The sequence below is a fragment of the Amblyomma americanum genome, chromosome 3 (assembly GCF_052857255.1).
Source record: "Amblyomma americanum isolate KBUSLIRL-KWMA chromosome 3, ASM5285725v1, whole genome shotgun sequence".
Classification (NCBI taxonomy): domain Eukaryota; kingdom Metazoa; phylum Arthropoda; class Arachnida; order Ixodida; family Ixodidae; genus Amblyomma; species Amblyomma americanum.
In genome coordinates this window covers 201,289,051-201,305,006 of record NC_135499.1, presented here as the reverse complement: position 1 = coordinate 201,305,006, position 15,956 = coordinate 201,289,051, and the positions used below count along the sequence as shown (strand labels likewise).

The window sequence follows — 15,956 nt, the reverse complement described above, 5'->3', positions numbered from 1 at the left end:
TTGCGTCCGGAAACTTTGTTTGCCGCGAGAACGGTTGAGTCTCCGCAGCGCTGGCGGTTATGCCGCGAGGCAGGTTAATTACAAACCGCGATCGGGGAATCGCGCGTCGAAGCAAACAAGGGAGCCCCACGTGTTTTGCGACATACGGCCCAGTGTTCGACGGCTCGGCGTTGTGGTAACGCTCCGTCTCACTGAAGCGGCGCTGTCCTGTGTAAGCCGCGGCTACAATCATGGGCTGAACTCACTGAAGCCCTTAGCGCGAAAGCGCAGCTTTTGCCTCGCGGCACTGTCTAGTCGGCGAAGCGGTATACAATAGGTACATACCAAGGTGGCGGCACGCAATCGCGAACCGTTCTTAGTCGAGAGCAATCGTTGTGAATTCGCTGCCTCATTTATAGCTGGCGCACAGCACGCGTTGTTCTTGACACTTCTTGCGTCGGACGCGTCGTGCTAACTGAGGTTTTCACGGTAGTCTAGACGGGATTTTCGTGATCCTGCGCTCCCCCCCCCCCCTCCCTCTCCTCTTTTCCCACCACCACCCCTGTTCCCAGTGTTCCTCCTTAGACGAATTCTTTCATTCCTGCTCCTGGTTCTTCTTTCTAGCTCGTCGTGGCTGGAAAAAAAATGAAAACGATGCTTAAGGGAGACTTTTTTTTTTCCTTCAAGCTTTCTCTCTTTAACTAAATCTTGTGTTTGCGTTTGGGAGAGGCAGTATAGCGGGCAGAATGGACTAATGCCACATCTCTCAGGCGGCTGCCACCTTTAATAAGAGTGGATGGGGGCAGTAAATGTTTATCTATGAGCGAATTAGCCACTGGCAGCTTAGAATTTGCCCCTCCATTTTCTTTTTCTTGTGCGCGTGCTTCCGCGATTCAAATGTAAATGGCGAGCATTTGCGGTCGCGTAGTCTGCCGGCGTGCATGTGTATTTCTTTTTGCACAGCTGGTTTATGTTTATTTACGGACTGCCCGAGTCGTCAACTCTGGTAGAAAATCTTCGTTAAAACTGCTTTCGCAGCACATTCCAGTTTATTTTCTCGTTCTGTCGTGCGAAAAAAAAACCGGTGCTAAACTAAGCGCAAGCTGAGCAACACTGTGCCGTTAAAATTACCGCGCCTCCGTTTTTTTTGTCGTCGGTCGGCCTGCACAGAATTTCACGATTGGAATATAGGTTACATAGTGACACCGCGTGTTCGACAGGCAGTGTTCATTCTGTTGCGTTTTTATTTTTTCTTCTAGTTTGTCAACGCTAGCCAGCTATCGCTATGTGCCAGCATTCGATGCAAGCAAAACAGAGGCGAGAACCAACCTCTAGAGAATCCTTGCATTGGGATCCAGAATGTAGTGCTGCGCGTTCTTCTTGCGTTCGTCCGTTTTTTTTTTGTTTTTTTTTTTCTCGGGACGAATTCGTTGCGAGCCTTCCGCTGGGCCGCAGTCGCGTTCGATGCAGTTTGAGCGGGGCTGAAAATAAAGCCGGTGTTTTCCGGGGCAGAAAAGGTGGGCCCCGCCGTGCCACTGGCAACACGGGCGCCAGCCCGCGCAGATGCCTACCTTTTCATCAGCAACGACAGCGGCGTTTGTTTCGTACAAGTTTGGCGACCGGCGTGCTTGCTGTCGCTTCGCCCCGTGTACTCCAACGGGGACGCGCCCCAACACGGAATTGATAAAGGATGGGGTGCACCTTGTGGGGCGGAAGACTTTCCAGGCAGCGTTGCTGCTGTTGCTGCGGCCGGTGGGGCCGTGCGCACGTCCGTACATCTCAGACGCGAAAACGCGCCAATCCCCCCCCCCCCTTTCCCCCTCTTCCCCATTTCATCCGTTGTGTACCCTTCTTTCGCACGTTTTCCTCCTATCGTATTCCCTTCTCTTTTTTTTTTTTCCTTGCTCGCATGTTCTATATCGCCCCTCTCCCCGGGTGCCGCCGGCAGCGGTGCTCCCCGCTTTTCGAAACAATCTCATCCGGCCGCGTCTCGCGCCGTGTTGGCGGTCTCGTATCGAAAGCGACGGGTCTGCATAAACAACCGGTTCGGCACGCCCGCCGGGACGCCTCCCACGCGGTCCCAGTAAAAACGTGCAGTGCCGCGCATGCCAGGGCTGTTTTCTGGCGATCGCCGGCCGGAGCGACAGCGCTGCTCGCGCGCGCGAGCGGCTCGTGATTGGTTGGCGCCTGTGCGCCCGGCCAGTCACGATAACTGGCGATGCGATAACTGAGGAGGCCCCGCCCCTTAACGAGGCTTTCTCGCGAGCTTAAGAGAGTGAATTCAGCCAGCTTTCGGCTTCCGCGGTGTCGCACAGTTTTGTTGGGGACGGATAACGCAGCCACGGTGTCGCGTAACAACGTCCGTGAGAGCGTGCGTGGCGAGCGGTGGCAGTGTAAATGCGCGCAGGCTCCCGAGTTGACGCATCCCTTGCTCTCCTCGGCGCATTGAATCCTCGAACGACCTGTGTCAATACCACGCCGTGCCCCCCCACTGCCATTCTCTCTTTCTCTATCTTTCTCCTCTCTCTTTTTCATCCCCCCTCTTTTCCGCGGTCAGCCTCCTTCCCGTTCAACGCGCCTCGACTGCTTGTTGCATTTGGAGCCGATCTTTTGTTTCTTTTTTCTTTTTATTTTCGATTCGTCCGTGTCCGCCGGGCGCTGACTTCTAGCCCGAAGAGGGGTAAAGCAGCCTTAGCCTCGTCACGCTGACATCGCCGTCTAGATGGAAAAATTCGGAAGAGGTTTCAGAAACCTTGGAAGCCAGAAATAGTGGAGTGAAAGGAGTGAAAAAAAAAAAAAAACACCAGAAGTGAAACAGCACGGATTACGGAAATGTCGCCGCTTTATGTACAGGGGTAACGTCTCCCGCGCAGCCCGTCATACATTTTGCTCTTCAGCCGCCGTTGCTGCGTCGCCCCATCCCAGTTTTTTTTTTTTTCGGGTTTCTCGCCGTGAGCGGCATGGCGTTATTTCTCGTGTACGCGCGCGTGTGCGTTTGAATGAGACTTGGAAATCCTCCGCCATTTCGAACGAGGCGGGGAAAGGAGTTACTCCAATCTTCCTACCCTCGTATCATCATCGCAGCGAACACCGTTTCAAGCGTACGTCCCCATACCAAATACCCCGCTGAAACCAACACCCACTACACCATTTCGCGAGCATTTTTCTCGCGTTTTTTTTTTCAAACTCCCCCCCCCCCCCCCCCCACTTCGCTCTTCGCTCATACCTCAGCTGTTTCCCGGGCGTTTCCCGTACCTAATATTGGGCGCAAAGAACTTTGCTTAGCATTGTTTTTCCAGCGACGCCCACCGAGTCCACGGATCGCCGGCTCAGCCGTTCTGCGATGCGTTCTCTCCTCGACATCGCCCTTTTAAACTACCGGTTTTTGTCGTTTTTTTTTTCCCCATCTTTCTGAAAATTCCGACGGGATCAACCGTTGTTCCATGCTTCCAAACTCCGTTTTTTTCTATCTCTCTCTCTTTTTTACACCTTCGTACTTTCGCCCTTTTTCTCTCTTTCTCTCTTCCCATGCTTCCTGGCAAAAGGTGCTCAAGGTACTCTTTTTAATAACTCCATTTTCCCCTGCTTCTCCTTAATTTTTGTATTTTCCTCTCCGCGGCATGGTCGCTGACTGTGTGCCACTCAATTTCGCGCACTAGCGAGTTTTTGAAAGACGAGTTTTTTTTTTTCCCCCCTTTCGTTCTGCTCGCGCGCATGCCCTGGCAAAGTTATTAAAACACTTGCTGATGCATCATTTCTTTTGTTTTGGCTTTGGTTGTCGGCTGACATTGAACTTTCTAGAAGTTCCAAAGTGATTACGACGCATTTTTTTTTTTATCAAGGATGCCTTTGCCTCTTTGATTTTATTTTTCCCTTTTTTCGCCGGGTAGCATTACAGGACTGCCATTGAACTTTGACTCGAAGGGTGTCAAAGTTCTGTAATAGTGCTTTGGCTTGTTATAGAAATGAGCGCGGTTGCTCGTGGTATTTTTCTTTTGCCGGCGTGGAATTTGGTTGTGTTCAGCATGCGTGTTGTTGCCTTGGCTTTTGTGCGGTTAGTGTCTTTCCCGGCGTGTTTTTAAAGACAGCGTCTGATAGGAGCAGTGGCTTGGCAGTATTGTTTATTTTTTAATTGTGCATGCACTTTCCTGCTCTTCGCCGAGCAGTGCCTGGTGCACGTGAAACGCGCTTAAACCCGCGCTTCGTTTTAAAAGATGGTCTTTTTTTTTCTCAGAGGACAGAGCGCGAACGTGAGACAAGTCGTAAATAACGAGCTGCGTTCGTCGTACTTCTCGTCTTTTCGTCCTCGCTCTGTTTCCTCCGGCAAAATGGTTTCGCGCGAAACAAGTTCTCGTAATTAGTCTGCAAAAGCCTTTGTAGCGAACCTTTCTGATAGAAACTGCTTCCGGGGTCGTGTTTCTCAGTTGCGGAAACGAAGACTGCATGCGGCATGTCCTTAACCTTCAAGGAAAAAAATAAAAAGCCGGATGTCCTTTTTCATGTTCGGCACACTTTCTACGTCTCTCACGCTATCGCCCTTCGCCTCCTCTTTCTATTCACAGACAATGGCTGCCACCAAACGGAATGCCGCATTGACATCAGTTGTTCCCCGGACGCATCCCAACGACGAAGAACTGGTCAGTGAGACGACTGTCACGTCTAGCGCTTCCTGCGTTCCAAAGTTTTCGGGACCCTCTCTGTCGAAAGGCTTTCCAGTCGGAAGTTGCAGCTCATCGCAGAAAAGCAAAGAGCTCTGATATATAGGGTCTTTCTGACGCGAGTGATTGTGTCAGCACGAACAAAATAATGTAGCCCAAGCGTTTCGTAGAGCATCGTCGTTTGAGAGGGTTAGCGCGGAGAATTTCTTCGGCGTATGTTTTGTCGAAGAAGGCTTCGCGAAGTAGTTTTTTTCTTCAAATTCAGGCGAAAGAAGAGGTGTGCTAATGGACCATTTGCAGATGCGTTTCAGTGGCGTGACTGTACATAATTCCACCTACATCTCCTTGTTACAAATTTTCGGGAGATGATAAAAAGCAACATGATGCTGCGCGACAGATGCGTTGGTAAAGCCGCGCACGTGCCTGTCGTTGGGGGAAAGAAATATCTACACCCGACGAAATTATTAGCGGGCAGAGGAGGAGGTTTTTGATTTCAGGAGATTCAAATACGTGTTCAAGCTAACCTCGCGACAACAGAACTGTATTATTGGAGCTCACGCTTCAAATATATGGCCTTCAGTGCTGAGTCAGGCACAGCTACACCGGAAAACTTCGCTTGTGTCTCCTCCGCTGGTAGTAGGCGGCCTCGGACTGCAGGGAAAGGGCGGGGGGGGTGTAGGGGGGGGGGGGGGGGGGGGCTGCGCGACAGGAGTGTTGGGGATCGATTCCAGGTGAAAAACGCAACTGGTCCCCGCTGGTTTATGGAACATTTTCTAGTTGGGAACAGCCGGAACCAATTGGTGCCAGTTGGGACTAACTAGGAATCGATCTAACTGAGAACCAGTTGGGACCAGTTAGGATTTTAATTACTCATTAGCATGCACCTGAGCGCAGCCATACGGCTACAGAGAAAATCTATACAGCTCTCTAGGAAGCTTCGCAGGTGAAGAAAAATTCGTCCTGATCCGTGGATCGAACCCGGGACCACCGCCTTACGGGGACAGCTACCGACTGAGCTAATCAGGACGGTTAGGGTTAGCTAACCAGGGCAGGTGATAGGGTAATGCCGAATCGATCAAGAGTTCGCAATGACAGGAATGCGCGCGGCGACCGCGTGTTCGCAGAAAACGCACGTGTACAAGAAGACGCTGCAGGCGCTCATCTACCCGATCTCGAGCACGACGCCGCACAACTTCCAGTCGTGGACGGCCACGTCGCCCACCTACTGCTACGAGTGCGAGGGCCTACTCTGGGGCATCACCAACCAGGGACTGCGCTGCACCGAATGCGGCGTCAAGTGCCACGAAAAGTGCCGAGACCTGCTCAACGCCGACTGCCTGCAGAGTGAGCACCCGTTCTCGGTGTCTGAAATGAACGGTTGAAACCGGTTCTCGCTAAAAAAAAAAAAAAGGCTCTTTGACTGACGATAAATTCTTTATGCCTTTTGCTGGATACGTCCGCGCACGGCGTTCATCTCGTGTCGGTAGCTGTGGACAACCGGAAGTACTGTCAGTGTCGAGGGAACAGCGAGCAACATGGGAAGAGCAAAAACGGGAAGATTTTAGTTGAGAGATACTGGATTTCAGAGCACTGTTTTCACTTCGATGGTGCGATAATCGATTTGTAGAAGTGTTAATATACCCTGCCTATATTTCATTTCCAGCTGCTATTATATTTATGTTTTTTTTTGTTCGCGTTACAGTTATCCTGTTCGCGTTTCATTTGACGCTGATAGTGCACTAAATATTTAAAGCATCTAGCTAATTTTAAGGGGCGCTGAGGGGTGCCTTGTTTTCCTTTTCTTTTGCATCAGAAGGCTCAGTAGTTATCGGTTTTTTTCACTCAAGCGGTCGTTTTAAACTCTGCCTTTAATATCAGCACCGAAAGCTGAAGCAGTTACTCCTGTATAAACTTCGCTTTAGAGTGCCGATAAATCGACTGAAGATCTCCTGTGCATTTCGCCTCCGTCATCTGGCTCATCTTAGACGTCCCGTTTTCGATAAGGAGAATTGTCGTAGCCCCAGTTTTCTTGCCCCTCATCTCAGCGGCCTAAGTGTCTAGACGATAAGCTTCCGTGGCCGTGTCGCGAGCGCAGTTGTTAGATTGCAGCAGGCTTTTCGCAGCTCATTTTGCCTTGCGGTCTTGTTCAGGTCTAAGGTTGTGTCCGTTTTGCAATTGTCGTGACCCCTGCGCAGCCCTTGCGAGTGCTGTATCGTCGTTAGGACGTTGCTGTGACCGTTGGTCATTCAGTCATGCATCTACCCACCATTTCGCTTCCTCACGAAGAGCTGATCGCGAATCGGAACATACGTTGTCGGCGTATGCCACCGGGTCACTTAATTAGGAAACCCTTCAGGTGCTCAGCACGAGCCGAACAGTAATGAGCTCGAGATAAACTTACTTGTTGAGTGACTGTGCGCTTGGAAAGCTGGGATCTCCCAACTTGGACGGCGACGGCCAACTAAAATCTAACTCACTACATTCCGCACTCCATCCGTTTTTATTCTCCTCTGAGGATCCCTTCAGCTCGTGTACGTGCGTTTAAGTGCTCGTAATGACGCGGCATCGGGATCATCACGTTGTCGCTTGTTGCCCGTTATCGCTAGCTTAACGGACGCTGTTTCCTTTGTTCTTATCTATCGTGCGTCAGGAGTGATCCTCTCGCTGAGCACGAGCACTTATCACCGTGCGGCGGCCGCATCTGTCTCTCTCGTCCCTACCTGGCGAGGCGGCGAACATTAACGCCGCCTCTCCCTTTTCCGTTCTGTCTTTGGCGTTCAATCATCGCCGCGCGTTCCTGCCCAATTTGCGGCCGCGTATATTAGCGCCGGTCGATCGAGTCGTGGCCCTCTTAGCGGCTGCTTGTTGCTCATTACCTGCTTTCCTCAAGGTCACCTCTGCGGCCACCTTCTGTCCGCCTCCTCCTCTCTTTCTCTCGTCCTCTTATTTAGCGTTTCCTCTCTTCTCTCGCCGCAAGCGAAACGCGCCAGAGTTGTATGTTTCTCACCAGCCATCGCTGGCGCGTTGTTTATTTCTTTCGGTGCGCGGCACTCTGGCTTCGAATGTGGGTCCAAATTTCTTATTTATTTACGCCCTGTGCCTCTCTCTCATCCTAACGACGTTCAGCTGCAGCGGGGAATGTTTCCTCCCATATTAATTTGGGCAGCAGGGCGAGCTGGCACTGATGAGGCAGGCTTAAAGAGGCTCTGAAACATCTTCTGAGGAGAGCGCATAAACTCCCTCAATCACTGCATTCGCTCGTCGTGAACACCTGAGCCAAGTAATACACTTCTACGCGCAGCAGAGAACCCACAATCGCGCGCGAAAGTTGGCGAGTCCTTTCCGGCGACTTTTTAATGCTGGCGTCCTCCTCTGTCGAACGCTGCTGCATAATTCAAAGATGGCCATTGGTTAGATTCTTTCAGGCCTCACGCAGCTATCAAGCCCCCCACCCCCCACCCCCACCCCCCACCCCTCCCTTCCCCACCGCGAGGGAATTGCCGCGCGCGCCGGCGGAGGAACGCCAATCTTTGAGCGTGCTAAAAGTGACGAGAGGAGAGGGAATGACGCGAAGACGCTAAAATTCAAATTTCGACAGCGTCCTTTAACATCCCAGGAATACCGCATCTTTATTGGCAGTCCGTTTCAGTACCACTTTAAGGCACCATCATCAGCACCTGAGTGATGTGCTGCAGTCGAAGTTACTCGCTTTCGCTGTCTTTGCTGCAGTGGAATGCTCTTTCAACTTATCAATTCGCGTGGTATTATGGGGCATTAAAGGGCTGTCATTGTGGGTCAACAGCGTATCAAAGACGGGACGAAACGGAGACACACATAAGCACTGTTGACGCACAGTGAATATGTAACAACTCATCCAAATTTCAGCTTTTCTTAACGGGCAGAATTCATCCAAATTTCAGCTTTTCTTAACGGGCAGAATTTTTTGTGTGTGTGAGGGTGCCATTGCGGTCATTTCACAATACTTTGCTCGCCTATAAGTTCATGGGCAAAGGAGCTGTGCGCCTTGCAAGGAAACGTTCCTTTGGGCTACCGTAGTCAAAGAGGACTTGGTTTGTAGCTAGCCTGTCACTGTGCTGTCGAAGGAAGTAGACCAGGTTTAAATTATTTTCTTGCGGCCTTAAAGAACATTAAAGGGAACTATCAACGGTAGCAAGTTATAACTTACCCTTCGGAAACTGTACCAGCGTTTTTTTTTTTTGCTGAAAAAATCGCAAATTAAGTTCCCGATTTCCTCCGCTGTTTACACTGCGATGAAAGGCTGGCGAAACCACCTTTCCCGCTATCTGGCAGTGCGGGCAGGGCACTTTTATTTTTCTTTATTTTTATAAGCCCTTTCTAACAAATGCCAAGACCGCAATCTGTTACAATATTTACCAACAGAGAGCGCCGCCAGTCACGAAGCTCTTCATTGCTAACGGCAGCCTCGCCGTTAGGAAAGCGTGAGGTCGACCATGGGAGCTTGTGCTTAGCTTCCGCTTCTGCTTACAATAGCTTCACGCAGGTGACCGAGCGGAATGCGAAGCAAGCTGCCCTTTGCATTCTCGTCTCTCAGCACCTCTCGGTGTGCTGCTTTCCTATTCCGGCAGTGCTTCCCGTCGAAATAGTGTTGCACGCGAAAGCAATGAGGCAGTCGTGAGCAGCGAAGAATCCACTTACCCAGGCGCAGTTACCAGAATCTTCGAGGGGCGTCGCTACAATCTCACTCTTTTACGTATATTTCTAGCTTGTCCAAGCTCTGTTATCGGTAAAAACGAACTATTTGCAGCTTTGAGACACGAATATTTCTATCGAGCAGTGCAGAGTATTCCGCTTTGTTTGTGTGAAGAGATTAGGGCGAATAAAAGAAACTTCCCTGCTATTATACTTTAAGAGACCTATCTGCTGGGCTTGTTGGTTGTCAGACATAATAAAAGGATCCTAGCGCCGAGAAGTATTACTCACAAGAAAGAAGGTAGAAGATAACACGGGCGCTTTTCTTGTCTTCTGTCTTTCTCGTGTGTTGTATGTCTCGCCGCTAGAAGCCTTTTAATATTTGCTTGCTATTGTCGCCTGTAAAGGGTGCACCACCGCAACGAGGCTATGCATGCAGGGAAGCCACTTTTTTCTCGCAAACCAGCACGAAACATATGGACGTAGGCACAAAGTGGACACACACGGCGCTGTCGAAACGTGTTTTCACTACTTTCTCACTGCGCGAAATCAAGCTTACTAGTATAGAAGGCACTTTAATTTAATTTTGTTGCAAATGTCGTGTTAGGTTACGATTATTGCTTGCCCTCTCTGCATTCTTTGCCTTGTCATAGCTCATAAGCCTTGGCCACGGTGTAGATAAGTCAGGATGCAGCACGCGAAGTGCTCCGGATGCCAGCAGCTAGATAAAGCGCCACTGACGCACCTTCAAGCCGGGCCTGCTATCATAGCGTCTTCTATCGGCCGAGGAGTGAAACTTCAGTGGCAGAAACAAAATTTTGCATGAACGGATGCTATCGCTCGGCGCTTGTTTCTTGGTGTTCGGCCAGCTGGCTACTGTTCAACACATACGTACCATACACATGCTGTTAGAAGTTTTTCTTTTTTTTTGAACGTCGGCCTAGTGTCGTCGGCTTAACCGGTTGTCCAAGTAGCAGAACGAAATGCCACTTGGAAGTTGTCTGCCACTGGAAGATTCCGGAGAGTGGCTAGCAGCGTAACATGCCACCTGCCACTACGTGCCTCTGTAGCCAACGTAGTCGGTGTAACATGCCACCTTACAAGTCACAGGTCATGCTGTCACCTGTCACCTGTCACCTGACAGGTGACAGGTAGTAGTGAAGCGAAATGCCACCTGCCACTGCGAAAGCAGAGGAATGGACAGCTGGAAGGTGCCTGCCAGCGGTGGCAGGCGTTATCGGAAGAGCTGCGTTCAAACGTCGCCTTACCAACTATCGTAATTGCCTGTCAATTTTTTTTTTTTTTTGTGATTGTGTATTGACCCTTCTTATTCATTTTAACTACAGGGGCAGCGGAAAAAAGCAGCAAACATGGTGCCGAAGACAAAGCTAACAACATTATTATGGCAATGAAGGAGAGGATGAAGATAAGGGAGCGCGATAAGCCAGAAATCTTCGAATTGATCAGGTATGTGGCATTGTCAAGGTTTACTATAAATATTGATTGCTGCTTGCAAATGCTTTGTTCTCAGAGTGCAAAAATCTGCTGAACTAACCATACTTCCCTGTTTGTTGGCTAACCTTACTAACAGTTGCATGCTTAACAGCCAGAACTCTGCCATTAATTTTTTTTTCTTGCAATTAGTGCATTTACAAAGTGAAACAGGTCTTCGAAAATCAATGCAGGATATGTTTATGTAGTGTATTAAATGACATAGGTAGCTTTTATGGTGTGTTCAGAGCTTGTGACAATAGAGATTGTTATGGTGGCACTTGCACTCTGTAGCTTATCATAATTTTTTGTCAAAAGCATTGAGACCGCGGTATTGCAACCATGCAGTTTATTGGTTGTGAGAGAAATGAGATTACTTGTGTGCTCCGATATATGCATGTAAAAAGGTGTAAACATTAAACAGGATTACACAAGCTGTAATACGTTTTTATCAGTACCTAAAAAATTCAAGGAGCTCTACACTACTGCTGCAGTTTAAAAAGAAACAACTGAAATGGTACTTACGTTTTAGTACCTGTTTCCTCATTTGATGTCTGCATGTGTTTTTATTCATAACATGTAATAACTGCATTGGGAAAGTCTAAGCTGGTTGTAATATTAGCTCTTTATTGTAAATTATTTCTGCTGAAGTGCATACCTTTTTAAAATATAGCCACCCATGCAATTCAGCTCTGCTGCTTAGGATTTCTCAGTTCTGTAAGACTTTTCACTGAACCTCTTGCATATTGCTGGCACCTTGCTTATTGCTGTTGATGTAACTCTGAATTGCGTGTTATGGTTACATTAAAAATCAGTTGCATTTATTTTTGCCCACATCTTGCCCACAAGTTCCAGCTCTTTGTTGTGTTGCTATGTAATGGCAGGACGGGCCTCACTGGTCTTTTACGTATCTATCCAGTGCATTAGGCATTCTAGCTGCAGAATGGAATCTTGCTGCAATATGGTTATATATAGCACCTGAGTTCAGAAAAAATTTCTTCATAGTGGTTTCTTTATTATGAACATGCCATGCAAATGCAAATCATCAGAAAAGATGTATATTTTTTTTGTTTGTCAGCGAGCAAGTTTTTACCAACAATTCTATGCTCGCTGAGATGACTTTTTATGGTTTTCGATTATCTATATTTTCATTTGCTTGTAGCGAACAGTGTTGGGGCCCACATCATGTATGTCAGGCGTCTGATGGCACACGCTGTAGTTTACAACAACAGTTCTTGTACTCAGTGGATGCAGTTGCGCTGGGTTGTTTCATATGCACTGTGGACAAAACTGTTTGATAGTATTTTGTGAAGATCAGCTTATTGTGCCAAGATTTAATTTATTTGCAAGATCATACAGCCTTCTCCCACCTGCATTATCCCAAAAGAGCAAAGTTTTCGTTATGTGCATGAACTGACATGCTCATAAATCAGCAGCCCTCTTTTTCAAGTTGTAGCTTCAGAAATAGGTCGAACTTATGCAAATATGGCATCTGTTTTATCTGTGTGCAAGGGGCTTTTTGCAGTGCAGTCTATGAAGAAAAACTTGGAAAATGTAATGTGTGCCAGTCAAGATGAGAAACTGACATGTTATCAAATGGTGACTGGCACTGTATGCTATGTATGTGATGAGTGGGCATGTGTGTGTGAACTTTGCCAACATTTTAGGGCCGTATTTGGCGTGGATGTTAAGAGCCACACGGGTCATCAGAGGGCAGTCAAGCAGAGCGTGCTTGACGGAACCTCCAAGTGGTCAGCTAAAATAGCCATCACCGGTAGGTCCAACACACCAAAGCCTGCTCATCTTAGTGCTGGTGGCAAAACTGCTTTAGTGGCATTAATGCTTTAGCCTGTAGTTGGGCAAGACTTGATGCCACAGCTTGGATGAGAAGGTGCAGCAATATCCTTTCATGGTGCATTGTTGCAAAGTACTATGTGCCTTGCTAGACATAAAATAATGTGGTTGATAATGGCAAGTAAGTTGTGTACAACACCAAGTCATGAAATGGTAAGGAAAGAGTTTTTTTTTTGTTTATAACCTGTTTAGCACTGTTTCTCATTAGACTCCAGACTGACAAAAAGTGTGCTGTCCATTCGCCTTGTGGAGTGTGGTATTGCCTAGCTCTTCTGCATACAGTTACGTTGATTTAAGCTGTTCTTCACAGCAATTTTTTGGGCTAAGTGTCGATGTGCTCGGTGCGCACCATGTAGCCACATGTAAGGTTACCACTCGCAAAACTGTGCACACATGTTCACTGAAAAAGAAACCATCGCTGGACAGAAGAACCCATTCATGGAATGGTGTGATCCCAAGGCAAAAGCCCATTCTCAGCTGACGCACACGTCGTTGGTGTGGAGGACACGTACCCATCGCCTTTCTTCCCTGCTTGCCAAGAGCAACGTGGTGTGTGGTGGTTGTGGTGGTGTGAAGTTGCTGCTTTGCGTCGGTGTTGACAAGCGACCCCCTCCCCTTACACACCTGCCCTGTGCTATCGTGCCCCACTTCTTGCTGTGCTTCGTTTTTGTTAAGTGTTTCAACCTACCTGTGCATTATTCTTTTGTTTTTGTTTGCGCGTGTGGTTTGTCTGGTGACCTACGTTATGTCTCCGTGCGAAATCTCTTGTGCACACTCTCTAAGTTTTATTTATGTGTGCCATGCAAAACAGTTCTTTGTGCAACTTTGCATCAAGTGTGCAACTACTGTCACTCAGGAGTTGCATTGCATTGCAGGGCGAGAGGCCCTATTTGAAAGCATGCTGAAAAATCAGTACACCATGTCGTATGAAAGTATTTTAATGTGTTTGAAAGCTATTGTCCACATGAAAAGGATATTTTGAGAATTTCGGTTCTTCGATGGCAAGACCAAAGTGATCTCATTATTAAGGAAAGGGAAGACACATGTATAAAAGAAACACAGTACTCATCAGCATATGAAACATGAAATGTAGCTTTGGCTCTTTTCCAGTGCCACCGAATAGCCAGACCTTGGTTGGCAGTTCAGCTTCGAGGGGACGTCCGTGTCAGTACTGAAGTGTGCCTTGCTGAACACTCAATCATAGCAAAATTTAAAAAATAATATTGGGTGCTTAACTGCACCACAGTAAAGTTTACCATTCTTACTTTCCGATTCCACTCCCATATGAGAACACGAAGACAGGGCTGAAGGCCAAAAAGCACAGGTTTCATCAGACCTCGGCAGCCACTGATAGCAGCAACAATCGAGAGCCAACCTCTGCTATTATTGCAGGCTGACTTTCACGATTGACGCCGACACTCACATTGACGCCCTCCAGCAAGCTGAAGAATCCATCTTCGAGGGCACGTCGAAGTGGTCGTGCAAAATTGCCATCACAGGTACCAGCACCATGCCAGCCTCCTGTCGCGTGGCCAGATTGACGTCTATTCTCTTATTCTATTCTTTTTTCTCAAACCCGTCTCATATATAGCTTCCTGCTTCTCTTTGCGCGTTAATTTCTGACCTGCTGCGTAATATTTTAAGTTTTTTTGTTTGTTTGTTTACTTCTTTTTTCTTATTCTTCATTAGCCATTCCAAGTGCAAAGATTGCGCTTAGGCTGGTCATGGCTGGTTCTGGCTGACTGGTGCAATACGCTTGGGAGTCTGGTATTTTGTGTCTGAATGTACCAAACCTGGCAGCTTGCAAGTTTAGTGATATTGCTTATTTGTTCCTCATGCTAGCCTTGATCGTAGAAAGCCATATGCTTGATTTTGGCATGATTTTAACTGAATTTAGTTAACTAAGGTGTTTTTGATTTCTGCCCTATGCATTGTTTCTTGTAAGCTTTTGTATTGTTCCATATAAAAGGCAGTACTTTTTATTGGTTTGTTTCTTGCATTATTTCCATCATTGGAACTATTTTCTGAAAGTTTCACATAGTTATAATACATAAAAAAGAAATTTCTTTGGCAATTTGTTTTACAATACTAAGAGCAAATTTGCTGGTTGACAAGATTTTTTCAGACACAGAATGCTCAGACTCTGCTGCAAGCCTAGTCTTAGATGCAGGCTGCGCTTTTTGTTCATGTTAAGGCCTGCTTGTCATCCAAGTCGAAGTTACTTCTTCTAAGTACCAGCGTTTTTTTTTTTTTTTTTTTGACAAATGCATCTCATGGCTGAAGCCACTCCGTCTAGCAGCACTAGTAGGAGTTGACCCGTAGAGGCATGGGTTTAACCCTCCACATCACACGTGGGTGTCCCCACTCCTCCATCTTTCCACTCTGAGCAAGGTTTCTTTCTTGGTGTGTCTGGGATGAACGCTGTCCTGCTAGCACAGCCTGGAATATCTACATAGTACTGCATAGCAAAAATTCAGGAAATGGCAGCATATAAGTTTATTAAATCTTCTCCTGGCAGCATAAAAACTTTCTGCTTCGCACTTTTTATCATGAAATGTGCATGAATTTCTCTGCTAATGCAATCTTAGCTCATAGTTTTTTTTTTTTTTTCATGTAGTCTTTCTTGCTTCCAGATTATGTGCTTATTGCAAATTAAATATAAATTAACAGTTTTAGGGAGGGGTCTTAGGAAGTTGTGATATCAGAAAATTCTGCTACCTGATATTAGAAAGGGCTGAGACTTTTTACTTGCAAATAAAAGGAAAATTTTTAAGTTGATGCTGCTAAAATAAACCAATTTTACAGAAGTTTAAACTGTTGCCCTTTCTATATCAGGTGCATGTTTGCGACAAACGTCTAAAGCTACTTTGGCAGTGTACTCAAATACAGCAGCGTTAAAAGTGCAGTGTTTATTGAAGTGGCCACTACGCAGTTTGCATCAAAGTCTAGACCGTGCCATTAGTGCAGTGAGCTCAACTCATGGTCAGTTTGTTTCTATTTTTGTACCATGAGATGGAACAGGGAACACTGTCAGGGGCAACTGCCATTGCTCCAGAAGTACTGGCTTGAGCTGGTATAGCCTTGATCAGAAGTCGTTAGTCTATGGGGTTTGCGTTTCAGCAGTTTAGCCGGACACTTGCAACAACCCTGAAGCTCAAAAAGTTGTAGTGTAGAGGACAAGCGTCTTCCTCCCTATCTGGAGGTATGGAGCCTTCGGTGCACAGCAACTGCTTACCTACATGCCTCAAGGGCTCTTTAGCAGGACTGTACCTTCTTGGACGATACTGGGGCTTGCATTTTTTA

The 15,956-nt window shown here is 47.4% G+C and overlaps 1 protein-coding gene across 12 annotated transcripts in view; it reads left to right on the top strand.

Moving 5' to 3' along the window:
• The window catches only part of LOC144125885 (protein unc-13 homolog B-like), a 321,928-nt gene that overhangs the window by 256,917 nt on the left and 49,055 nt on the right, over positions 1-15,956 (top strand). For 7 of the 12 annotated variants that reach the window (XM_077659678.1, XM_077659672.1, XM_077659673.1 and 4 more), the window contains 4 exons: positions 4,542-4,616; positions 5,762-5,981; positions 10,655-10,775; positions 12,467-12,573. In XM_077659678.1, coding sequence (XP_077515804.1) covers positions 4,542-4,616; positions 5,762-5,981; positions 10,655-10,775; positions 12,467-12,573 — 523 coding nt within the window. Of the gene's footprint in view, positions 1-4,541; positions 4,617-5,761; positions 5,982-10,654; positions 10,776-12,466; positions 12,574-14,045; positions 14,153-15,956 lie in introns of all 12 variants that reach the window. The other 5 variants (XM_077659676.1, XM_077659671.1, XM_077659674.1 and 2 more) reach the window with 1 other exon arrangement.